We start from the raw sequence: 26,579 nt of genomic DNA, 5'->3' as shown, positions 1-26,579 counted from the left end.
GGCGCACGCGAAGTTTTGCAGTGTTTCTGTCTCGCCCCATACCAACCCGGCTGAAGATCGCATCGTAATGAACGCTCGCGAGCCGATCGATCGTTCCGAAGGCTCTCTCGGAAGGGTTTTTTTTCTTATGTTTCTGTTCTACGTTTCCGTACATCCTTGCTCCCATTCCTGCGAGAAGGAGCGAGAAGAAAGAAACCATCCCAGCTTCCCCCCATTTCATTCCAAACCCGGCACGGATCTGCTTGGTACAAATGAAATCTTTCAATAATCCGATTAAAATATAATAATCATACTTCGACGCGGTGCTGCATCGTGATCGCTTCCTCGCGTTCCCGTAACTACTCGCTTTCGCGTGCAACGCGAGCCTAAAGGTTGTGATTCTGCACCCTCACAATCTACGAGCAGATCCTTCCACTTTGCTGTTGCCTGTTTCTCGTTCGACACCGACCCGACCGATCGTAAACTGACCGCGCTGGATTTTTACCAGTACTGTACTGGGGACTGGGCGATGGAAAACCCATCCCACTCTGGCACTGGCCATACCCGTTTTCGGCCTTTTACCCCTTTGCTGTATATACGATCAACGGCCCCAACTCGATTGCACCTGGGTTTGCAACTTGCAACGAGCTGAACCACGGAACCGTTTGCTAGAAATGCATCATCGGGCACCGGCACCGGAGTCATTGGAATCTTGTTCGATCGATTCCATTACTGTTCACCGGTTGCTGCTGCCGTTTGGTTGCCGACGGTCTGATGATGTTGTTGCTGAGAAGAGGTCTAGTTCTGTTATTTATGATCGGTTTTTTTTGCCCCGCGAGGGCAGCCGTTTTGTAGTTGTGTTCCTTTTGCACTGTAAGTGTAATTCTTGTTTTTACTGCTCTGCAGCGACTTCGTCTTCGCACCGTGCTCGAAACAGAACTAATGAAATATCACGTAAAAAGTGAACCGTTTTCCCCCTTGTTCCATCCCGTTCGGGTGTGTTCAACGCTCGTGCAACAGCACGTTCACCTCTGTGGGTCAACCTCATCAGTTGGTGTGATTGGGGAAGGTAAAGTCTCCACCCGCTTCACTGATGATAGTTTACACGATTCACGTCTTCGAGCAAAGCGATTTGCGGGGTGCCTTTATATTGTGTGCTGCTGAATCCACTGCCGAGTGACATCCTGCCGATGAGATGAGAACAAACTCAACAAAAGAGTCGCCGGGTAAAACCCCTACTCCTAAAAAACGCATTGCATCGATCTCGGCATGGGTTGGGTCCATGGGTTTCAACCTTTCACTTTCAATGAGATCGAATGTAGATGAAGCTTTCAACGATATTGAGATCACGCAAAAGCCAACCCAACAGTTCCAGAATTCGTCCGAAAGTCGCCCGAACGATGTCAGTTGCAGTTACTTGGGTGAAGTTGCAGGACACACGCGTATACCTTGGATGATTACATTCACAGGGATTGCATGATTTTACTTTCACGCATCGTTGCCAGGATGAGTTTTTTTATCTCTCTCTTTCTCTCTCACACACACACACACACACACACACATTGTCTCCCTGTCTCTTTCTCTTACTCTCGCTTTCGAAGAGAAAATACCGAAGGGATTCGAAGGGGTTGCTATATCAAGTTGGGCCCAATTCCGGATTCTCTTCAAGTTGATCTGCAATGTGTTGAGGTAGATCTGGAATCCTTCATACTTTCCGAACCTCGTTCAACGCACACATTTGTAACACTTTCAGTATATCAGTCAAGATATCTTAGCAACTGAATTGATTCCAACTATTAAAAGTTTTATAAAATGAAGTCCAGTTGTCCAGAAGTCCAGATCGACCTTATCACATTCTAGTTCAACTTGAACAAAATCCAGACAGAGACTCTTCAACGCAAAAATAAAACCCTGTAATACCAACGGATATTGTAGTCCTTCATATTACATCAACGTACCGCTCACTATCAGACGAATGGGCCGGTTAACTATAAACGGAAAGTTCGCTTTGAATCCGTACGAAGTAGTTGTTACTACTTTCGGAAAACGTTATCTGATCGTAATCGCCACTTTACGTCGTAGCAGCAGCAAAAACTGTCTCAGAGGGTGTTCCAATTTTATTACACCACTACACCGTCTCCCTTTCGGCGCATCGAAACCAACTCCAACACCGAAAAACGAAGAAAAACCCATCAAAACATCCGAAAATCCATGAAAATGTGTATGCATCGATGCACGCCACCTTGCTGTACAAATTTGTAGCATGCAATCGTGTATTAACCAGCGATCGTTAAACGAGGAAAACAGTCCGTTTATGTGTCTTTTTTCCCCTTTAAGTATGCACTTGAATACCCTCACCCCCGCTGCTAATGCCAGCCGAAGTCGAAGTTATTAGCAGTGAATGCAAATTGAGCCTACCCTTACCGACGTGACGATACCCACCCGAGCTGGAAGGATTCTCGATGCAGAACGACCCCACGCAAATGGGAAGTATTTATTCCCTTTTTTTGTGTCTTCTTGTTTTATTTGGCCTTCCCGCAGTGGAGGGGCTTGTGTTGAGAGGGTGCAGGAATCGTGCGGAAGGTCAGTGGCCAAATGAGGATTATAAATCCCCGATCGTCTCGGGTGGTACTGTCGAAAGAGCAGCACTTTTTTGTTGTTGCAAGTTTTCAGATGAGATCAGCCTTTTTTTTTTGTTATTACCAATTCCTTTCCCATTCGGTTTGCTCCAGTTGCGGAGCCCGACGATGATGGGGCGCGCCACGTAATGAGCCGGTTTCCCGCAGTGATCGGCACGCTTATCATTCACCGATCACGACCGCAGGGGTGACGTAGATGCGAGGGCACTTTCCGGCGCTCTACCCAGGTTACAGTACCGTCAGCACGTCGGGATCGGCAACGGTGGACGGAACGACGACGCCCAGCGTAGAACAAATTCATTAATTCCACAATTAATGTAATGCAGTTGGCATCCTGTCGCGCCAGTGCGAGTGTGCGTGTGTGTTGTGCTGCACCATGTAACAGTGCTCTCCCTCCCAGCTTAAGATGCAACAGACAGCGGGAAGATAGAAGTCCCTTTCTCCCGGTTGCCAGCTGCTGCTAACACTCCTGTTGCGACGGTTCGTACAGGTGCAGGGTTCGAACCTTGAAAACTGTGCGCATAGACGAGGTTCGGAGACGGAGACAGGGAGACACCAGGCAGTAGCATTGATAAGGCGGCATCGACACAAAATACTAATTAGGTGAGGCAGGATCGATCGGTCCCGAGCGTGTAGCACACATTCCGGTCGAAAACGTCATTCGATTTTCTCCCGAACTGCATACAAGCGAGTCTGTATTATTGATGTGTGTGGAGATTTTTTTTTTTACAATCCTTCTCTGCCGCAGCCGGAAATGCAACGGAACGGAAAGTATAAATGAAACGCAAACTCACATACACACACACACACATACAATAAATGCATCAAGTGCAATTCACGAACAGGAAAAATCGATGCAGCCTATCACGGCAAAAATGCCAATCGAAGTCGCAGTGCGAATCGCGAACTGCCGAACCGATTGTACCGATGATAACGATCTTCGATCAATCATTTCGATTCACCGTGTGTTCTTGCCAAATCGTTCCTTCCCGAGCAGAGGGTTCTCTGCAACTGCCTGAATTCTGCAGCCTCTGGGTGTGTGTGTGTGTGTGCGTTTGTCAACCGTGTTAGTCGGATGAAACAGGAAACAGGAGACGGAATCGTTCACAAATGTATGTTAATTAATTCGATTGCAGGGAAAAATCATTAATGTCTCTTTAATATGGTTAATAATAATCATTTAATAACAATCCGATTCCCGTTTAATTTTGTACAGCGCGCGTGTGTACGCTTCGGGCTTGTCGTCTCGTGGCCACGAGACACTCACGGTCCTGGTCGGTCGTCGCGAATGTAAATTCTTCGCTTCGAACGTTTCAGCATTCAGCGACGAACGCTTTATACGAAAATGAATACCTTTCAAACGTTCAACCATCGGTCGGGATGGCGTTTCTTTTGCTTTCATTTGTGCGCGAGGATGCGTCAACGATCGTGATTCGTTGCGTTTGAGGGTACCTGCATCTAAGCCTGTGCCAATGTGCACCGGGACGATGCAGTCTCTGCTTGGTCATGGTTGCAAACATTTTGGTATCTGGTTTATTTCGAGTTTTACAAGCGTGTTTTGCTCCGTTTTAACGTTTGCACAGAAGGATAGGTTCCGGATGTCTCTTCTGGAGTGCATGTAAAGGAACCTGTTTGGAATGCACCGGATGCTTGTACACCGCTGTGTATTACAGTGTTCTTCACTCATCTTCTCTCGAGACCGCTCTGGTACACTAATATTTCAAACGGTTAACCCAAGAGCCAAGATTTGTGGACTATAAGCAATATTTTTTAATGATTAAACTGTGTCCTTAAACACATTTTTTAAAAGATATTTTAAGAAATACAGCCAAGTTCCTGTAGCTAAGACAGTGAGTTTGTTTCGTTAATAGCATTTAAGTCTCCAGTGTAAACATGTATTAATTAATTTATTGTTGTGTATTATATCCCACAAAATTAGTGTGAAATGTTATTAAAACATTCCTCTTTGTCATTTCCAGCAATTCTGCATTGGAACAGGTCTGGCACGAAACAACCACTTTACAGGTGTCTATTCAGTGCGGAGCTAACATACACAACAGCGAACGCGTGCAGACGGAACGGTCTAGGTGGGGCAAGACGAGCATCATCATCAACGTAGACAGTGACGACAACGATTGCAACTGCATCATCCGCAAGGCAAATCAAAGCAACAACGCAACAGAAAAACAACAACAAAAACCGTAACTGCATCCCCTACCCGACCCGGGCATTGGTCCGCGGGTCGGTCCTGGCACAGGTCAGCGTCTGCAAGTGTGTAGAAGTATAAGAAATGATAAAAAAAAACCAACACGCAAGAACGCTGCCGGCAAGGTAGGCCAGTTTTCCACCGAGCACGCAGTTTCGTTTGCGACTGTAGACGTGAGAGGCGAGGGCACCGAGGGCAGATTGGTGGCCTGCGAAATGGTTCACAAGAATCGTGTGGATGGTAGTCGAAAGCGGTGAACGACGGGAGAACGCACGTTCGTTGCCGCAGGAGTTGCAGTTGCGCGTCGTCTGCGGGACCTGCTGCTACTGCCAGACTTGGGAAGGTGGATTTACGGATGCATATAATGCAGGAATTCGTATTGCCGCTCGCATGAATGAAGGCATGCGAACGGTGCTCACCACTGATGGAGCCCCAGTGGGTTGTGGAATTTAGCACAATGACAATGTTCTCTATTGCGTAATAGTTACGATCGATCGATTGTCACATGATGGGCGGTCTGTGGCGCGTGTGAACTAACCGGTCTATCACACAAGGATCGAACACTCGGAGCCCAATGATCTACGAGCCTTCCGAGCCAGCCCGCTCGCTGGCATTGTGTTCTGAGATGTAACGTATTTTTACCACACAAAAATAAATAAAAAATAAATGATGATACCTGCAGATATCCTTCAAACGAGAGTATGCACCGCGTTCCTGGATTATTACTGAAATGTTGAGCAATATTTTACAATCAGCCCGTCGAGCGAGCGGTATCGATCGATTCCTCTGCGCAATTATGATTGCTCGCACGCAGAAAAAAAACCCGATGAAGTTACTATGTTGTTGGTTATTCTCTGACCATGTTTGCATGTTGCTGCTGGCTGCCTTCAAACGAACGGACGGCACAAAGCAACAAACGATTGGCGAAAAGTGGCGCGAGAATATCAGCATTTTTAAACCTTCTTCAACCACCTTCGAGCAGTGTTGTAAAACATAAAGCCGAAGCAGAAGATCAAAATATTGCATATAACATACACACACACGCACGCACCGAAGCACATGGAGTTGCATCGTTGCATCGAAATAATCCACTGCAGCAGGGTACAGGCAGTACACAGTCTAAATCAACCCCCGTCCGGTGGCATTTCTTCCATAGCGTGTTTTGGAGCGGTGGACTGCTTAATGTGAGGCGTCGTGCAGAGCATTTTCATTTTTCGGAAGATCAACCTCCATTGTAACTGCATCGGCACGAGAAACGGAATGTATCGGCCTGAAGGAAGTGGAAGTAACGCCCGAAAACCCATTTCCGACAGACACCCCCTTCTGAGCGTAAGCGCATTTTAGAATCATCATCGCTTCTGATGAGCTTTTATAGCGTTTATGATTTTAATTTATTTTAGAACCATTCCCGTACAACCCGTTCACCAGACCGTTCACCAGACCGGACGGGTGTGTGTGTACGTATTACGAAGGATCATGGATCATTGATCGGATCGGAAAAGGAGCAGAGCAGAAACCGAAAATTGGAAGAATGCACAAAACAAAACAACGCCAATGCATTTCGGGCTTCGTTTATCCCGGGTGGATGGAGTTTTTTATCGCTCCCTTCTGAATGTCGAAGTCCTGTTGGCCTTTAGCTTTCCGCACCGAAAAGTAAGAAATTTCGACTGATTACAGGCGAAAATTAATAACGCAATCATCAGTCATGTCGGAACTTCAAGGATAGCCAATGAGTAAGTGCGCACATTCTAACAACATTGTAGCGATCATTTTTTACTGGCACATCCTTTTTTTTACCACAACCGTGCCGGTTGAAACAAGAACTTTTGAAAGTATTAAAACTGCTTCGAACTCAATTGATCTAGTCCGCACTTGTTGCAAAGATTAATGTGAGTTCCCGTGTTTGTGTTTGTTGCAAAATTTGAACGATTTATCTCCCTTTTAGCCAGCGCTTCCACAATTAACAGTCCGTAATTCTTTTGCAACCAATCTGTGCTCAGAGATCGGCAAAATGTCACCGCTTACAGGAGTTTTCGCCAAGTCCGCTTGTTTTGCAAGCTCGCATCGAAGTATTGATTTAAAAATAAAACTAGACACATCATCGCGAACACCAGCCCCACCGATCGGATGATTACCTTGAAAACATAATTATTGAATGGATCGTGGACGCCGTTTCATTGAAAAGTTCGATACGCAATCCGACTGACGTACAGCGCCGTTCGGTTTCTAGCCATCTGGGGGGCGACAAAAAAATCCCTGGTCGTTGCCAATTCTCAAACGACGCAAGCAAAACCGGATGCGGTTGCCAGTTTTTTCCTACGCGCATCGCAACTTTCCGACGCAGGGCTGCGGCATTCAATTGGAATGTAAACTGATAAAGTCCTTTTTTTAGCTCTTGTTTCTCCCTTTCTCACACGTACCACCAACCCGATCGGATTCATTTTCAAGCAGCATCGTAACCACGCGCAGATATCGGCCCGTGAAGGGTAGATTGTTTTCTCTCGTTCTCGCTTCATATTATCCTGCATCCCGTACCAGGGCCAGGTTCTGCTGGTTGTCGGGCGCGATTGCCGCCATCTCGATTCGTTTATCATTCGCAAGTGCAATCGATCGACGGCCCCACCGCTTTATGCTAGTATGCAACGTTTAACAACATATACATACAATCAATCTGATTGTGATCTTGAAGAAAACCGATCGCCGGACCATGCCGACTGCCGTTGCGCATTTCGATATCCTGTGGAGTGTGTGTCCCTACCTTACACCCAGCCTGGAGGGCACTGCCCTGGGCCGGTCTTCTTTGCCGTGAGAGGAAACACACAAAAAAAAGAGTCTCACACAAACATTACAACACCGAAACGGTCAGCCCTAAACAGTCGCAGGCACGGGTAAACATATTGACAACACATTAATTACGGCGCAACATTCGCGATCGGCTAGGATAGTGGCGTTATCGGGTTGCAGGTTGAAGGACTCTGCACAAGGTACTCGTGAAATTGAGCTTTCCTCAACACGTGCGTGCAGATTTGCAACAGAAAACAGCGGGATAGAATGCAGAGGTTGAAGATTTTTGGAAGATCGACTTTTACTTACACACCTTTACCAAAATCGTGTATCCTTAAGGATAATAAAAAATAGGTTTAATAAAAAAAACCTTATTGAGAAAAGCGTATAAGCAAAACTTTATACACAAACTTGAAATAATGAATCTTTTGTATAATATCAGAATAAGAACTAATCACAACTTCACTTGCCTGAAGGATGACTCATTGATGTATCGATAATTACTATTTTCATCCAATTTCCTCTATCTCTCTCTTCTTTGGCTGACATATCGTACCCAATGTCCAGATATACAAAGCCCGTACTATACGATAGGTCGCGCAATTAATCGCTTTGATAAATGTCCACCAACGGTCGTGCGAATCCACACCGTCAGCAAACCGAACCGATTTACGAATGCACATAATTGTATTGCTTCAGCTCACGGTAGAAGGTTTTGCCTGCTGACGAGGACAACCGCCGAGGGTCCTGTTCGGCTTATCATCCGCCCAAGATCAGACTCCTTCAACCGAATGCAACCGGTCAGGGCGGGCGTGTTAATAGGAACGAAACCAACGGGGCTATCCATAAAACAATCACAACACACACAGCTACGCGCATTTCCAGCAAGAACCTCCAATAAAAACCATGGAAACAAACGGAAGCAAAATTAATGAGATGCACCAGAGTGAGCAGCAGCCGAGCAAAAAGCACCCCAAAAATGCGACCAAATTCTTTATCATACCGCTTTATCAAATCGTTATCGGCGCCGGGATTGGAATCAGTGCCAACAAAAAAAAAACCATGAACGCAATCGCAGAAACAGAAAAGCGAAGATGGAACCCCCCGTCTGCTGAGTCCATCTTTGCATCAGCGCCAAATGCACTTTGGCCCGCAAGGAGAGTAGTGCCCTTTTGCCAGCGGCCAGCTTCGTCCGTTCCGTGTGCGAACTGTGCGAAGAGCAGAAAACCAACCAGGCAAAAGAAAACCAGGACGCCCGAAAGTGAGCCCGCGAGAACGCTTGCAGCTCGGACGAGGTTAAACAGGCTCGCCGTGGTGTATCTTCAACCGGCTGGAAGGGAACTGGCCGGAATACTGGTTGGCAAAAGGAAAACGGGTTTTCTCCTAGAGGTCTGCGTGTGAACAAAACACACACCGGTATTTATGGCCGCAGCCGGTGTATTATTTCCACCGGGGCCATAAATATGTGCGCGCTCACGGGCACTAGCCTGTTCCGTTTTATAAGAATCAGAATTCCGTTTGCCGATGGTGCCTCTGATGCTGCTGCAAGTATGCTTCCTCGGGAGCCCAATCTCAGTTGGTAACTCGCGTTTCGCTCTTTCCGTGCTTCGCTCTATCCACTCCACGTCATCCTTTGTGTTTGCTACTCTGCAGCAGCATGCAGCAGCCAGCTGCTGGGTGCGAGGATCATCTGCGGCTAAGGTACCGCGATCGTGGAATCGGATGTAAAAGGCAAATCACAAACGCGATGCTCAGTGCTCTCCCATTTCCCATTCCCAGGGCGAGATGGGCAGAACAAGGAAGCATTAAACACTGTAAACGACCGTTGTGGACGCACACGAAGCAATAGATAAACTGTATCCGAGTTGATTTGATTTGATTTAACGTTGGTTCTAAATCGTAGAGTAGGGTTCCTTTCGAGCGAATTAGCAAAGCGCTCGTCTACACTAACCAGATCGATGTGTTTCCAGCGCCTCCTCGATCGGTTCATCGTTTCAACTTATCCTTTGACGATCGCGGTAAGAAAACTCCACGGAAAGAAGCTGTCAGCAACGATCTTTAAGCGAGATTTCTCTCTCTCTCTCTCTCTCTCTCCTCGTCGCGATTGCTCTCCGTGTTTGATCGATGTCGAAGATATTCTCCATCTCGCAGGCCTGTGTTTTGAAAGATACTGCGTGGAAATCAATCGCACGGGGGATAAAGTTTTTGTTTTGCGCGTTATCCAATGTGTGCTCTTTCTGTTGCATCATGATCGCTCTTTCATTCCTGTACAGCATCTTTCAGTGCTCGGTTTCTGCCCCAAACCTTCTGCTCCCCCCTCTAAGACACAGATCCAGAGCACCGGAGTTTTGGGGTTTGGATGTTATTAAGGGGTTTATAAACGAATTAAAAGCCTTCTGCCCCGAACGCGACCTCACGGTCTGCGAGTGAGAATCTATACTTATTGATGATTTTGCTTTCGATTCCTGGCTTTTATTGGTTTTAATTTCATTAGAACGCCGGCATTCCCGTACCGTGCTGCCGTCGTTCACCTTGCCGCGCGTTTTTTTCTTGCACCGTTTTATCTTTGTTTCCTTCCATGGTTTCTTGGCTCAATTCGAGAGTTCGGAATGTAGGCTTTGGTTATGTTGTTTCTGTTCTTCGCCAAGGAAATTTCAGATCCTCAGCATCCGCTATTCCTTTCAGGTCCTGGTTCACCAACGACGGCAGCAAGTGTTAATTTTAGTGCTTCTACGCACCATTTGCCACCACCAGCAATTCGTTGCTAGAAGTGCTCGTGTGAACGGGATCGTCTCACCGTAACCCTAACCACCGTTAAACCTTCCCGACTTTTTGCCCGTTGACGATCCTTGATCGATGACCAAATGCTTCCACATTCGAACCGCGCTCTAGGTGGCGTGTATCGCCACCAAACGTGCATACGTTCTCAGCTCTCTAACGCGCATCTCATTGCACCCGTATCCCTGATTATGACTGTTTTAGTTCACACGCCAACCGTTGTTCGGTGATTGAACAGTATCGACACGGTATCAATATCCGCAAAAATTACTTACCCAGAACACATGCAAGAACGCGCGCGATCTTCAAGCGCAGCAAAACATTGGTCGGCACGTCCCGAGGGTCTCGCGCAAGATCGTATGAAACGCTCAGCCAACCACACCGACCGGTAGAAAATTACGGGTTACGGGTCAAACAATTAATATTGGAAATAAATTGCGATTATACCGTATCACACTGAAATGGCCGGTACGAAGGAATGGGCAATATAAAAGGAGCACGTTGTTTTGCTAGGTCATTTCAGTTGGAACTGTAAAGCCTTTCGGTTCACCATTTCGCTTCACCAAGAAGGTGAGAAGGAGCGCCATAAAAAAAGGGGCTTCATCGGTGGATTCTGATGAGCGAAATGCACTCTCGGAATGTGCGGCTTAGCGATGATAATAAAAGCGTTGCGAGTGTTCGACACGGTTGCAATTCCCACCGGGAATGTTGGACGGTGCCCAAAAAGTGTTTACCGCGGTTACTCCCTTGCGGGGGTTTCTTTCTCACAAACACGATAGCGCTAGCAGATCGTAAGTGCAGCTAGATTTGGTACGGTATGATTGAGTTTACAACGGTCATACTATTTGAACTCATTGATTAGGTGCACTACGAGTGGGTCAACTGGGTAAAGCATAGAAATGGCATTGGGAAAAGGAAGGAATGTAAAATAACGCGAAAAATCCGATCTCTGGTCAATTCTATTGCAAAAGGGCGAGTTGGGAAAAGCAACTTAAACTAAAACTCCCGCCATAGGTTACGGGAAACCGTACTGGGAAGGTGGTAAGTATCCACCAACCAACAATCGGACCGATCGGAACATTGGCCACAGCTTCAATCACGTTTTCGAGTGGTGGCGTTGCTGGAGAAGATCTACGACACCATCGCGTTACATCGTGTGTGCACGACCGCCTGCCGGTCCGCCACGGACCATTGCAATTCCGCTCCACCGTCCACCAACGATAGCAACCGAGCGAATGAGCAAGCTTTTGCCATATGGTACACCATTGGCGCCTGTGATGATATTTCGACCCAAAGCCCCAGGGAACGTGTTGCACCCGTAAAGAACACTACACCGGCGACCTCCGCTTTCCGAGCTGCTGCACGAGATAAGCAAGACAAGTGCAACAACATCCAGCTCGTTCGATGTCATCCACTTCTTAGCTTCTGGCCACTCCTCCCGTTCTCCACACCGATGCACCAACCGATGCGCGACGGTCGGGAATTTCGGGCACGGGCAAGCAAAGATCCCAAAATCGCGCAGGTCAGATCAAACTCCAATTGTGGTGAATAGCGGAGCGCATTTTTTCGCCCGCCACCATGTGCACCCGTATCGTCTTCCGATGCGACAGGAAATAAAAACAGAACAAAACTCAGCCCCATGTAACGTCACAAGTGAATCGTGATGAAAATCCGATATGAATCGTGTTACGCTGCGAACATTTTTCTCCTGCTCCATTTCACCGCACTGTGGGATGGTTCGGCTTCGGTTTCGGCATTGAACTATAGGTAAGCGATAACTGATTTGGTTGATTGGTTTAATAAAGTTCAATTCCAATTTGAGTGTTACTGAGCGAAGATACCAGTCTGTGGTAGTGGTTAGTAGTGTTAAGGGAATCCGATTCAGATTCACGGATCTGAACGAAGCTTTGAACTTAATGAACGCATCTGAATCGCTACTCTGAAGATTTATGAGTCTGCAGAGATTCATACATCCTCACAGATTCATTAATCCTCAAAGATTAATAAATCCTCAGAGATTCATTAAGATTCCATGAACTCTTATAGATTCTTGAATCTCCTCGGAATCATGAGCTTAAGCCTATTTTATTTTTTTCATTCTTTCAACAATCATTAATCTCTGTGGATTTAGAAACCATTTGAATGATTCATTTGATTCTTCTCAAACGATTAAACAATATGCCATCAGGTCTTTGAACTCATTTTTCAACGAGTTCAATACATCAAGATTGTTATTTAAAAAGACAAATCTTGAGGTTAGCTTAGACAATAATAATATTTCCTCTAAATATTATTTTGTATTTCCAAACTACGTACATTTATCACGAAATCCTTCACGCTTTAAATACCCAAAAAAAGGCATTCTTACATTCCTCTGCAATGCTTTTTCCCGTATCCCGCACAATCTGTACTGTCGTGCAGCTGCAGAATGTTCATCTGTTTCAGCTTTTATCTTACGACAAGATTGTGTCACTTCTTCGCATGGTCCACGATTCGCTTCATCCATTCGATTCTTTTGCTCGCCATCAGTCAATGCACCGTAGGTCAGCAAAGGAAGGGCTAAGGCACGGAGAGTCGTACCAACGTGGCACGGAATATTAATAACAAATATTTAGTTGTAAAATGGCACAATAGATAAAGGATGCCACCGGCATCAACACACGATCGACGGATCGTGTTTTTGAAATCCCGCACAGGACACGCTGTGAGTATGTGGAAGATCTTCGCCAAACTCCTCTCTCATCCCACTGTTTATCGGGCCCAGCATATATGCGTGGTTTCACAGTGGTTGGCATCGCTTCATTCAGTCCCACTGCGCCTTGTGCATCGTGCAATGAATGGGCAGAGCTGGCAGGGTTAGCAAATCCTCGAGGGTGAGGTTTTGGAAGCACACTTTGACTACTCACCACACAACCCCCAGACGCTCACCCGGCGATAGGGGGAGGAAGGCACGAAAATAAAACTAATGTAATTACGGTGTTTAAGATTACCGCTGCCCGATACTGGCGAATAATATTCGTCGTCTACGTCGTCGACACACTCGGGAATGAAACATCGTGGTTAAGATTAGTGCGAGTTAGTTTGAGACATTAAAAATGTGCCCGGCCGTGGTATCGCAGCACCGGAAAGGAAGCAACAACAACAAAAAAAACTGATCACGAGCATAAGGTGTTGATCTTTACCCACCTCGGCCTATCACCCTCCAAACGAAAAAAGAACCCCCTGGAGCATTCGGTATCGGGATCAATTTTCGCCTTATCCTAAGCTGGCGAGGGAAAAACAAGCAAATGAAAAGGTGCGAAACTGTAGCCCTTTCACGGCGCTCGCACCGATACTGTCATAGCGAGAACTGTGTGCGGGTATGCAATGGTAGGAATATCGTGCCCAGCCTGTCTAGGGTAGAAGTTCGAGATTGGTAGCTTTCCTTGCGTGAAAATTTTCTCAAGAAATGAGTTCTTTCGATTAGGGTCAACAGTTTTCCTTAAGAAGAAAACCCAACCTAGCCCCCATTGCTATCCCCCACTAGCGTAGCTATATTTGCGTACACCAACGAATAGAAGTTGACCATCCGTTTAGAAGTACGTCGATTCCCGTCATACACCATTCTGAAGAGCCCCCTCTGGACCCTTATACCTTATCGCCATTCGCACACGCTCTGGGTGATGCTTGTTCTGCGACGAATTTTATGCTAGCATTCTTGATACCCTCAGGTACGCTCCGGTATCAAGCGTTGGCAGAGCATTTTACGCGTTCGTTCCGTGCCTTACCTGTTCGAGCGGGGACTACCACGCGAGATTTCACTTTACCGCCAGGCACTTATGCTAATTGATGGAACGCCGGTTGCAGAAACAAAACCCAACTAGCGTGGAGAGCGATGGAAAAGAAAGAACAGCCGTATCGGGTGCGAAAAAAAGGGTCATTGGAACATCTCACGCGCCGCGGTTCACCGAACTTCACCCGCAGCCGAGTGCGGGTACAATGCGAATGACCCTTCGGCCCTCGAGGCAGGATGGCAATTGGGTGAACTGTTTTTTTTTTTTGGGTGGAGTTGAGGAATTTTTACACCACCCCCAAGCGCCAACCAAGCGGGTGGCGAAGGTTTACCTTCCCGTTAGCGGTTCATTTGCGTCCGCGTGTGAGATGAACGACCGAAAGCACGTTCCGTTACGCTCGCGGGGTTGTGTGTTGCGTGGCCCACCCCGAACCCAGCATAGCTAAAGTCCTTGTGGGAAAGGCGAAATCCGATCCAATCTACGGCCCCGAAAAACGCGCGTATTAATGTAAATAAAAGTAATTGTCGGGCGACCCGGGTACCCAGGGGTTTATTTCTTCGCTTTTTTCGGGGTGAAATATGACTTGCCCTGGTTTTATTTTCACATGAACAAGAAGCATATTTCTTGTTTTGGCTTGTTTTTTTTCCTTCCTTTAGTAGCCACAGCTCTAGAGAAAGAGCTCGGTTTAAATTGTAACAATAATAATATGTCGCTCTTTGCTTGTATTTCGCTTAAAACTTTTCACAACTACCACCTACGGTTTTCATCACCTTTCACAAAGCGACCGGCATGACGAAATTTAAAACGAGTTATCAAACTTACACACAGGCTCTCGCTCACACATCGAGTGAAATATCTTTCGGCACTGGAGCACGAGTTTACCGAAATAAGATCACTTTCGTGCACAATCCCATCGACAAACAAAAAAAGAACGAGTTGCCCACTGTGAAGTTATTTTCGAATATCATGTGCAAGCATGAGCAGTTCCGGGGATGACCATGTGGTACCCGGTTAATGGTGGATCGATCCCAGACCCCTCGAAATATTGCATGCATGCAATCGAATTCGGCTGGGAAATAGATAAAAAAAGACAACCTCGAACCTGTTTCTTTTCCTTTATTGCCCGATGCAAGGCGGGCCCAAGCTGTGAATATCGAATTTGGAGCAGGAATATTACACACAATTCACACATAAGCGCGTGTACGGTCGAAGATTGACAAAAGCCAGACAAAAGTCGATTCCACCCAACCGTTCCAGCCCCCCTCCATACAAGGGGGATCGGTGGATCGTAATTGAACTGCACCGTTTGTACCGTTTTTACCCCATCCGCAGTGAGAGTGGAGGAGTCGCTTGGAGAATTACGATAAAGAACCCAAATTGCTTTAAATGTATGAGAGAGAGTAAGAAATAAACCCCAAATAAACAACCCCATAACGGAGTCAATCCGAAAAGGCACTCGAACCACGGAACGCTTATTGAGGCTCGATGCAATAAAAATCACACAGATCATAATAAAATCATAATCGTAAAATTGTTTCAAAGTGTATAAAGTCACTGTGCGGCCGCATCCTTCGTCTGTATTGCGGTTGTGCTTTTTTTTCGTTTACCTCTTTCAGTTGTTGTTGCTCCTTTTCCCTTTCCTTTACACGATCGCAATGCCGGTGTGTCGAAAATAAGCGAAAGGGACTTTAAATCGAGCACCGAAAAACTTGTGCCAGCGTATTTCGGCTAGCGTTCCACTGGTTACAGTACACATAAAGTTAAAACACCTCACCCCGTGTAGATGAAAAAGTTTATTTAAAAAAAAGGAACAGTAATCACGAGACAGCCACCCATTGGGCAAATGGGTGACCACCCGAGAGAGGAAGGAAAAAAAACACCAACAATCCAGTGAAGTACAAATGAAAGTAGATTTGATTTTATCCCTGTGCCCAAAAGTGCCCAATCCCACAAACATACATGTTTTAAGAAATTATTTCATTTTAAGTATCCGAATTTGGGGGTTTTGATATCGAAATGAAGCTATCGAGCACATCAGGACTGTCTGCAATGATTTGCTGGGTAAATATGTCTTAATTTTATTTGTGCATTTGCACAACTGCTTTAATTATGTTACTGCTCCAGTTTCTTTTTAAATACCCCTCTCCCAATAAAAAAAAAAACCTGATGCAAATGTTTCAATAGCATGACTAATGGAAAAGATAGCAGTGCGAAACCTTACCCGCCGGTAAGTAACCGATCGCAAGCAGCCCGTTCAGGAATGTTTTATCATACTTTTCGTTTGACTCACTTCAAGGAGCTTCAGGAACGGCACCAGCACCACCACAACAATCCGAAGTTCAAACAAATCTTCAGCCAAACTCCGGTGAAGGAACCCGGAGAGAAGGGAAGACCGCGTTGTTGCTGCCCAGCGGATGAAGCATTAAAGACGTCTACCGCAGCGCGGCTTAATGGTGAAAGAAATAAACCTGCGAGCGAAAGAAAGCACGAAATGAGAGTAAATGAAGTAATCGATTTTTTCGTCGCGTGGATGTTTGCGTTGTGTTGTGGTTATACTTTTGTTTGTCTCTCCGTTTTGGTGAGCTCCCCTCAAAATAAACCCTGTCCTCACGCCCCGCTTTGTACCTGTTGGTCGACACAAATCGACAAACTGGACACAGCCGGAGCAAAACGCTACCATTTGGAATTCGCTTGTAGCGATAAAGGTAGAACCTTCCCGCGAGGACACGTTTCACAAGAACTTCCTCAGGGTGTGTTTTACCGCATCGCAGTTCTGAAGTTTCATAGGAGGGAGGGTTTTGGGTGGGGATAACATTATCCCCCTTTGCCAGGAGCCAGGGAGACATGCTAGTGGCACATACACTCACAGATTACCAATTGCCGTGATTTTCCTCACGACCTTCCCGTAAGCGATCTCCTCAAGAAATTGCCCATAAGGAAAATCTCCTCTCGGGACAAACGAAAATAAACTTACCACCACCGGTGTGCTTGAAGGGCAGAAATAAAAACGCTCGCAGAACTGGATTTTCGTTGGTTCGCAGGATTTTTGCACTACGAAATCTCGTCTCATTCACTCGACGGCGACGTGGTGGACGGTGCAGGAGGATGTAGTAATACAGGCGGATGATTCGTGACGGAACGGTTCCTCCCGAACCGCGGAATTGGATTGGAGGAAGGACGGGAAAGGGACGCAATGACCGTTGTGTGCCGTTTGATGGGAAGCAATCCCGCGATACTTGGCGATCCTCAAAACCGATCATCTTTCGCAAAGCGAACCGGCAACAGCAGCAACAACATCAACCTCGCGCTTTGAAGCCGTCCGAACGGACGCTTGCTTCCCTTTACGATCGGGCACGGGCAGGGGTTTTTCGCAGCGAGCGAGGTTATCTGGCGTTTGTTTTTTCTTTGCCGTTTATCTGGGCCCTTTTTCTTTCACCTACCCGTGGCTCGACGCCACCTTCGGTCAGGTTGGCGTTATCGCGCGTTCTCTCCCCCCCGCCAGCCGAAGTTCGTGCAGTTTAATTTTGTGTGCCCTTCTTTTTATTTGCGTGCTGCTGGTGTGCAGTTTTGTTGCGCTTTTTTGTGTTTTTGTGTGGATTCGATTTATTAAATGCTTACCTTTCGCCTTGCAAAAGTGCAATCGGTCGGGTTTCTCGGACCTGGAGCTTGTGCAAAGATGATGAATCGTTCTAAAGCGATTTTGCGAACAACAAAGCATAAAAAACAACAACCGAACCTCAAAACTGGATTTTTACTGCGCAGCTTGGTGTGTGTTTTCGGTACGTTTGAAACACCGTTTTGATTTTGAGAAGATGTATTTAAACATGCTTTTTTTCCTAAAGGAAAAACTCCCTTCACCTTCAGGCTGGTGGATTGCGGAATGGTTTCTGGGTGCTACGCTTCCGAACGCTTTCGTGCCGTATCGCAATCATAATTTTCTTTTCGTTTCGCCATAAGAAACCTGTTCCCCAAAGCCAGCCGAAGGATGATCCCGGTGATGATTTGAGTTGGTGCTGGGTTTGGTTCCTTCCTTTAATTTTTCGTTGCTCCATCTCTGGTGTGTTGTTTTTTTCCCTACCACTGCCAAAACAAACGAAGGATTTGGAGCTTCTGCAGTCAGGCCAGCCGGTGTTGCTTGGCGCTGGTCACTTCTACTTCTATCTATCAATAACCTCGCCTAATAACAGCCAATAAGAACGTTGAATGCCTTCGGGCGATACAGTGGAGCCACCAGTTGATGCCAACAACCAGCGAAAAACCCGAAAAACAAAACCAAGCATGGGACGTCCTCGCCAACGGGAACACTAATTTCAACCTACCGAAACCATTCGAACTGCTTCCGTGGAGGATTATTAGCCACTGTAGCGCAGATTATCTCCAGACGCTTGCCAGGACGAGTCGTACAAATTGGGGAGCAAAAGTAAAAGCAAAAGGGCAACTAAAACGCCCAATCCGCCACAGCTAGACAGGTCGTTTCCAACATTTTCTCAATGAATTCATTCGCACCTGAGGAGCATGCTCACATCCAACGAACAGGAAAATGAGCCATATTACATGCAAATCGTTGTCTGTCCTTAAACGTACCCATGAATGGAATAGCGTGACCGATGCCTACTGGAAGCTGAAATAGCAACCGGCCGGTTTTAAAATTAAATCCTACGCAAAGCTACCACTTCCGGTTGAGCTGCTAACGGAGCCGTTCTGACCGAGCGGCAGACAGACAGAAGGTAAAGATTTATTTATCCGCTTACCGATCGATTGATTGGCTGGAAAGTGAACATGGCGAGTGTTCTCGGTGCTGCAGCTTCACATCTGTCCACTTGTCACTAGTCAATCATAAATATATCGCAGACGGAACTTCACCTTCTACTTCCGCCAGCGAATTCGACATGTGCAATGGTGCGAACCAAAGCTGTTGCAGTTTTGAAAGCTAATTTACATCCCTTCCGGGTTTTGTTTGTTCAAGAAGGGTGTTGCAGGATGCAAGTGTTTCTCATTGTGTGGGTTTTAAATGTTTCCCCAAAGGCACTTGATTAATACCGGAACCAGAATGCATGAATGATCTAATAATTTCCACCGCATAACAGTCAACCGTCACCCGGATTAAACTTACCCCCTGGAAGAGTAGATTTATGGTTAGGTGTGTGTGGTTTGCATCACCATCGCAACGAAGGGAGTGTGCGTGCTAATAAAAATGTTCCGGCACATTTGACCGCGATCACCGCGACGAATCTAGTTACCATTGATTTCGGAACAGGGATTAAAGGGACTCGTTGCGGACATTCGCCGGACCGAAGGGTGGTGTAATGGTTGTTCAAAAGATTAAAGAGAGCAGGGCAGGTTTCGGAGGGTGTAGAAAATATATACATTCATGTTTGTAGGTCAGGAAAAACAAATCTCCCGCACTCGCCGCTTTATGCCTCAGGGCAAAGGAAGCGCGCGATTGTGAATGGGGTGGAAAATTCATCCCTTTGGTTATGGTGAACTGTGAGGAAAATCACCCCAAGAAATATGTCCTTTCATTTTGCCCGAGCGAGAGCGAATCGACGGTTGATTTTGTAAACAAGCGAGAAAGCAAGAGTGAACGCAAACGAAAGAACGGGACAAGCAGATGTACGTGCCGAGAGCAATGCTCACGCTTGTACAGGGCCGTCAAACGAAATCATCGGATGGCATCTGTTTTAGCTTCCCGCAAACTGTAGTCTAACCTGTGCCACAAATACGAGTATATCAGGGGTTTTGGATACTTTTTATTATTTAAAAATTCTTTAATAACTAATTTACCATTTTTATATAAATTGAATATAAATACAAAAAAAAAATATAATTCCAAAAACCCTTATTAAAAACAACAAAACATAGCATCCGTTTATTCAATAGTTGAGAGCAATGTTTAGTGCATTTCGTTTTACCACATGGGTAGGTAAATATTTCATTTTATAATAAGATTGGAATTATTTACCCAATTTGAAGGTGATTGTGACAAAACACGGGATTTTTTTTCATGTTGATGTTTTTGAGTTTCTAAAAACCATGTCCGAACACATAACGAAATAGCATCATTACATCTGTGTAACATCCAACCAACCATCGGAGTTGGCTGCAGGCAACGGGAGAGAGTTCGTGTTTGACATACCTGCGCTTCACACAACACGTTTTTCTCACTCTAACCGCCCCGAGCATCAGTTTCGCCGCGGGTTGTTTTTCGCTCCGCATTTGTCGTTGTTCCGTCGAAGCGAAGGGTGCGTGTTTCGTGTCCAGCGTGTTTCCCGTCGTAGCGTAGCGCGTCAAGTGCACTCTGAAAAGATCGCATCCGCTAGCATTGGTTAGCTCGCTCGATACATCGTCTGATTCGGAGCGGTGCCGTGAGCCTTTTGCCGGGTGAAAAATCCAATGAGTACAATCGGTAAGCGTAAGGTTCCAATGCCACGGTTAGGGCCTCTACGGAGACAAATAACCGCAACCAAATTGTGTGTGACAAATCGTAACAAACAGTAAGCCGGCTTACTTAAACGTGATGCAAACCGCGCCTAACCGTAGTGCATCGTGTGACAATAATCGTTCCTTCATGATACATTCGTTTGAATTGGAATACTTCTTTGCCGGTGAGTGCATTTAAGAAAAAAAAACGAGTGATATTTCCCTGCGTGAAATTAAAGTGTTACAAGCAAGCAATTGCTTATGATTTTGGTCGATATCTTTAGAAAATTGTTTGAAAATTGTGCACAGTGTTTCTCACAAACGTAGCAAAAGAACCAGGCTATAAATTCAACAAAATAAAATCATAGCAAACCGTGGTGATAGCACCGATCCAACGAGAAGTGATAAAGTAGTGGATTAATTGCTTGATCGAGCATCTTCGATCGCGCAGCAAGCAAACGTGTTGCAGTGTTCGGAAACAAAAGGAAGAAGACCTTCTGGCCCCGGAGGGCCATGCAGGAAACCGGCACAACCAACATATTGTCCATGTGTGTTTTATAGTGCGTGTTCGTGTGTGTATGTGTGCATGTGCGTTGTGTTTATGTTTGTGGCAGCTCGTCCGCTAGTGGCCGAGTGTCTGAAGATAAAAAAGCAGGCCAACGTAGGCCACGAGATTTGCCGACGGCAAATTGGGGATACCGAACGCGCAAACGCGGCTGTGAGACGATCGTGATTTGATTTCCGCGCATCAGGTTCGCTTCCGCGGCACACTAATCCGGGTTCCCTACCCTTCGGGCGTTGATTATTATTTGCCTCGCCGCGTGGGGCGCGATTAGACGCACCGGCGTTACCAGCTCGCGATACGAATGCAAAACACTCACGTGTGCCTGTAACGAGGAAAACTAATTACTTCACGTGATCATTTTTCCCAACCCGAAGGTACCGCACAGGCTGGCTGCAAAGAAAATCGTGTCATTTCAAACCGCTGAAGGTTGGTTAATTGGGTGTTGCGTTTGCGTGTGCCGATTCTGTGTGTGTGTTTGCTTTTCCCTGGAAGAAGGCATCCGATTTTGGGCGTATAACAAACAGAATCGCCAGCGTTCGTGGTGATACACGGTGGAATAATTCATGATGACTAGTGCGCTAGTGAGCAAATGTGACCCGGAATGTTTCGCTCGGTGACGGTGCGATTGTGAAAGGCCATTTCATTCCTGTGTACACGCAGTGTCTGCCAAGTGCATGGTTTTATAGCTCGTTTTTTTTATTTCGGCTCGGTGCATTTCATCAGTGTAACGCACCCAGATCTTTAAAAGCGATCCCAACCCCCCGAAATATGACGGGGCTGTGGCTGTAGCGTGTGAAAGTGAATTTGTGCAGTGCAGTGTACGGGTGTGTTTGTGTGCGGTGCCAGTGATGAAAGATCTTGCCACACTCGATGTCCTTGCAAGCACATTCGTAGCAGTAACTATAGCCACCGGTGATACGCTCTCACTGGACAGGAATTCTATTCGACTAAAACACACCTCGACACGGGCGGTCGACAATTGCAGTTGCGCCTGATAAGCAGCGGCCGCCGACGCGTCCGTAGCGTGGCGTCCTAGGTACGCGCAGCGAAGCAAAACAACTATCCCGAGCGCGCAAGCATACGCCAGCGAAGCCGCGCAGGAAAGGCGAAAAGATGGGAATCGGCGACCTCCGCTCGTGGACCAGCGTCGTCGTCGTAATTCTCACCCTGATCTCAATGGTAAGCCAAAGCCCCAGTAAACGTCAATGTTTCGTATGCGACTTTTGTCCCCGTTTTTTTTCATTCCGAAGCCCGGCGATGTCCGGTGATCATCCCGTTAGCTTCGATCCGATCGGCAAAGGGAACGTCGGATCCCACGGTCACCGTATCGCGGGCTCTCTCTCGGCAGGTTCGTCACTTGTGGCATCGTTCGTGTTTAGCGTTTTGTTTCACGTCTTTCCTACTCGGTGCGGCGTTCGGCGACAGCGCCGAAGGAATGAAAACATCGATCGCATACTTTTAAACAAATCCCCTTTCACATTACCATCCCTCCCCTTGGGCCCTCCCAATCAGTTCCCTCCCCGTCCCCGGGCACGGTGCGAGGATAAGAAAGTAAAATTTTCAAACACCATTCGGAATTGTTGATTTGCTCCCGTCCTGCGCGTGTGTGTAACCAGTGCGGCTGAACAGTTACGGAGGCACGGATTCTCACTTCCCCGGTTTGCCAGCTGTTCGCTCCGCGCTTCGCGGCTCTGTAGCAAACCAATCTTATCAATATTTAATTCAGGTTTTATCCTCGTATTACACCTTCTTTCAAACCCGTGTTTCGTCTGTCGGTTCGATGATGAATGCGCATGGGCGCGTTTAGCGTTTTGGGGTACGCTAGTGACGTTCGCTACAACTCCGATTTCCCGTTCACTGGTTTCCGATGGCCGTTTCGCGTACCATATACGCCCGGGCAGCCCTATTTGAATATTAATGAAGTGTGAGAGAGTGATTTGGAGCGAAAAATCGCAAAATTGGTTCCTCGGGCTCGAGTAGCCCTGGTTCGGATGATGATGGCCGGCATTATCCATTCCCTCGGCTAATGGGTCTTGGATTTGGGATGGTAAATGGGAAGAGTTGAGAGCTGATATGTTTCGTCCACCTTCCCCCAGGTGGGTGAATGGGAGATAGCCAAAGGCATGCAACAATTGAGCAACAGTTGCAAGCATTAAATTGAATTACTGGTTACTGGTTCGACAATTTTCACTCGATATGTGCGGTGTGGAGTTACCGCCGAGTCAGCGATCGGTGGTGGGCGTAAAAGAAGCGGTTTCATTAAATTAATCATAGTCATATGCCACGGAATGGCCGTACGCTGGTGCATAATATCCAATCGTCTAGTCGAATGGAAACCCCGTGTAGCGAAGATAATTAATTAGATTAATTTTAGATTGCATCAATTAGGAGAGCTTCCATTTCATCGGAGTTCTGAAAAACGTAGACATAAACCGATTCTTCAACAAACCGTTTACTGGTTCTAGTACACTAATGACTCCGTATTGGTTACATTTTGCATAGTAATAGAAATTCATCAACGGAAAAGATTAACATCATTTATGCTACGATATCATTTCGTTCCAATTTTAACAATATTTCGATAAAAATATCCCCACAAACACTGTCGCCGTCGCCATCGCGCACCGGAATCAATATAAAGCAAACTGCACGATTATAGTCCACCATTCATCCTTTCAATCAGCACATTTCCCAATCGTGTGACTATTTTGTTGATACGATGTGATGACATCGACATTGGATTCTTTTTCTTCTCAACGTGCCTACCATTCGAGTTCCCCGCCGACCTTCTTCCCGCGGAAACAGTCAATTAATCCCAGCTGGAGTCGTACCGGGCTGGCGCGAGGGCTTTAAATACCAGATGACGAGAGAGTTACTGACTAGCTCGCACAAGCAAACAAAAAATTACCTCCACAACAAACAACATCAAAAGCAGAAACAATAAGCCTTCGGACATCACCACGGACCGCGGGGAAACGTTTTCCGAACGATTCAACGAACGATTTTGGCGGGTGATTTATCGTGATGGGACTGCGGTCACAAACGACAACGATTGTGGCCGAAGGCTGTCCATCTATATTTAACGATTGGTACATGCAAAAGCATCTAACTTTGAAGGAGGAAGTGCTTTCGGATCAAATTTCGTTGTGTGGTTTTTTGGTCGCTTTGTTTATGTTTCAGTTACACCTTAAGATGCTGTGGCTCTTTTAGCAAACAAATCTCACGTCATCGCGCTTAGAAGCTGTATAAATCATTTCCACATCGCAGCGGCACCGTTTGGCGCGACTTTGGCAAGAAGGTTTTAACCTCGTTAAAGGTGTATCGAACAAAACCCATTAATTAGCTGCCCCGATTAGCTACTGACCCGAATTAGCTGCTGACGCTAATGCAGCGATTATCAAATTAACACCGGCTCATGCTTAATCGCGCTGGGGACGATCTTCATAATTTAACATTAGCGCAGAAATGAACCACTCACTAATACAAACAGTTTACCGTGAGTGGTTGTTTTGCGATTGTGTACTGCAGTTCCGTTCATGGGATATACTTCTGTCAACCGGGATGACTTACGGCACACACAATCACCCCGGGTCAGTTGGCAAACCACCATCACGTTCAGACGTGTTCTGGTTCACACACATACAGCCTTCAATGGCTGTCCATGCTAAAAACGGCAGATCGTCTTTAAACGAATCCGATCAAATCGCGATTGGAAGATCGCGGGTCCGGGGTGCAACACAAATACAGAACCAAAACAAGCTCCCAGATAAATAATGAATAATTTCCTAATTAGTGGTTCGTATCTCGCTCTCCTCATGTTCGCGCAACGGATTGCGAGCCTCGGATCCCGGGTCTCGGACCCCGGAATCGAACGCCAAAGCATCGGACGGGAGTTTGTCGAGGTCGCGCGGCTTGCGTTTCTTGCGAGATTTCCAATTAAAAGCAGACCACCACCGCGTGTCCCGTGAATCTATCGATACGCGTTCCTTGCCCTACGCTCACCTTTGCGCTCTTTCCTACCGGGATGTAGCGAGATGATGATGATTTCCTGTCCTGTCCCTATACCTTGGTCGGATAAGCAATTGGTCGAATCGAAGCGGCCGTTGTGCTGCTCTCGTAATGTTTGTTTTTTTTTTCTCCTCTCACTGACACCCTTATGCCACGCACCTTTAACGGGCACTTTTCTGGGTTTCCAATACGGCAGCACTGCTTCTAATACGAAACGCCGGACAGATTCTTCCTAGAAAATGACATCAGCCCAAGCCTCAGACGGCCTGTAAAAACCGTACCACAGGTTAGGACACTAAAGTTCGATGGATAAAATAATAAAATAGCTCTATTAATTGTCCCTCAGCGAGTGTCATCCCCGTCCGGGTCTGGTTAGTAGGAACGGTGGGATCGAAACAAAATGCCGATCCCCGAACCATTGACCTGGAAGGCGACAGCTAAAAACAAAACGAGATGGTGGTCTGGCAGAAGACCCCAAAACCTAACACACACACACACCCTCAACCACACTTGCACAGCGCACCGTTTCGGGTGGTTCCGAGCCAAACAGATTCCGACCCATTATTCCGGTCGTCCGGCTGATGGGCTTAAGAGAGGCATTGATTAATAGCGTCCTATCGGCGATCGGTGAGGAAGAGTTTGGAAATGTCTTTTCCCGCGTCATCGCAAACCACCAGGGAACGGGTTTCGGTACGGGCGGTAACTTGGCGTGGTGGGGCACGGGATGAGCGATATCGATTTCACTCGCGATTCGTGTGTTTTCCTTCGGAGTTTAAGGTTGCTTTTTTTTTTGGTGGACAGAGATTCATTTGTTTGATGGTTGGAGTTTTTTGTGTGGTTGTATACCATGTCACCAACAGCACCACCGCATCACGAGGAGCCTACTGGGCCGTCCTGTTTGCTTACCCGCATTTTCGTTACGAGGCACTAAATATCTTATCAGCGCGCGGTGATCTTGAAAATGAAACGAAAATTTTGTCGATCTTTACGGAGGTTGGGTACAATGTTGGACAAAGTGGTTTTTCTTCGTTCTCATCTCGTCTTCATCGTGCAAACCGTATCTTGGAGGCCTCTGCGTTAAGTCATTCGGCTGTGCCCGTCCTCACAAATAAGCGCCCAAGCTCGCTTTTCTTTTGTTTCTTTATTTAACTCGTTATACGGTGTTTTTTTTGTTTCTCAACTGTGCTAAAGAGGTAAAATATTGATTGCGATGGTAATCGACGCCGATGGTCCGATAGTGGCGACGACGCTGATCGAATGAAACGCCACCGGACCGCCGTGATCGATGGATCAGGCGGAATCGGTGATATTGTCGCCGTCTGCTGTCACACTGCGGGGCAACATCGAAATGCTGAAATTTACGCACTTCCCGTTCAATCATCCCATAAAGCATAGGGCTCAGCATTTCAAGGTTCCTCGCTTGTACC

The 26,579-nt window shown here is 46.6% G+C and overlaps 1 protein-coding gene across 1 annotated transcript in view; it reads left to right on the top strand.

Moving 5' to 3' along the window:
* Nucleotides 1–22,257: 22,257 nt before the first annotated feature.
* Nucleotides 22,258–26,579, top strand: part of LOC128709330 (protein serrate) — a 102,539-nt gene continuing 98,217 nt past the window's right edge. The window contains exon 1 of the mRNA XM_053804318.1: nucleotides 22,258–22,323. Within this exon, the coding sequence (XP_053660293.1) occupies nucleotides 22,258–22,323 (66 nt within the window). The remainder of the gene's footprint in view (nucleotides 22,324–26,579) is intronic.

Source organism: Anopheles marshallii, chromosome 2 (genome assembly GCF_943734725.1).
Source record: "Anopheles marshallii chromosome 2, idAnoMarsDA_429_01, whole genome shotgun sequence".
NCBI classification, from domain to species: Eukaryota; Metazoa; Arthropoda; class Insecta; order Diptera; family Culicidae; genus Anopheles; species Anopheles marshallii.
Note: the sequence above shows the minus strand (reverse complement) of the source record. Positions and strands in the feature narration are given on the sequence as shown.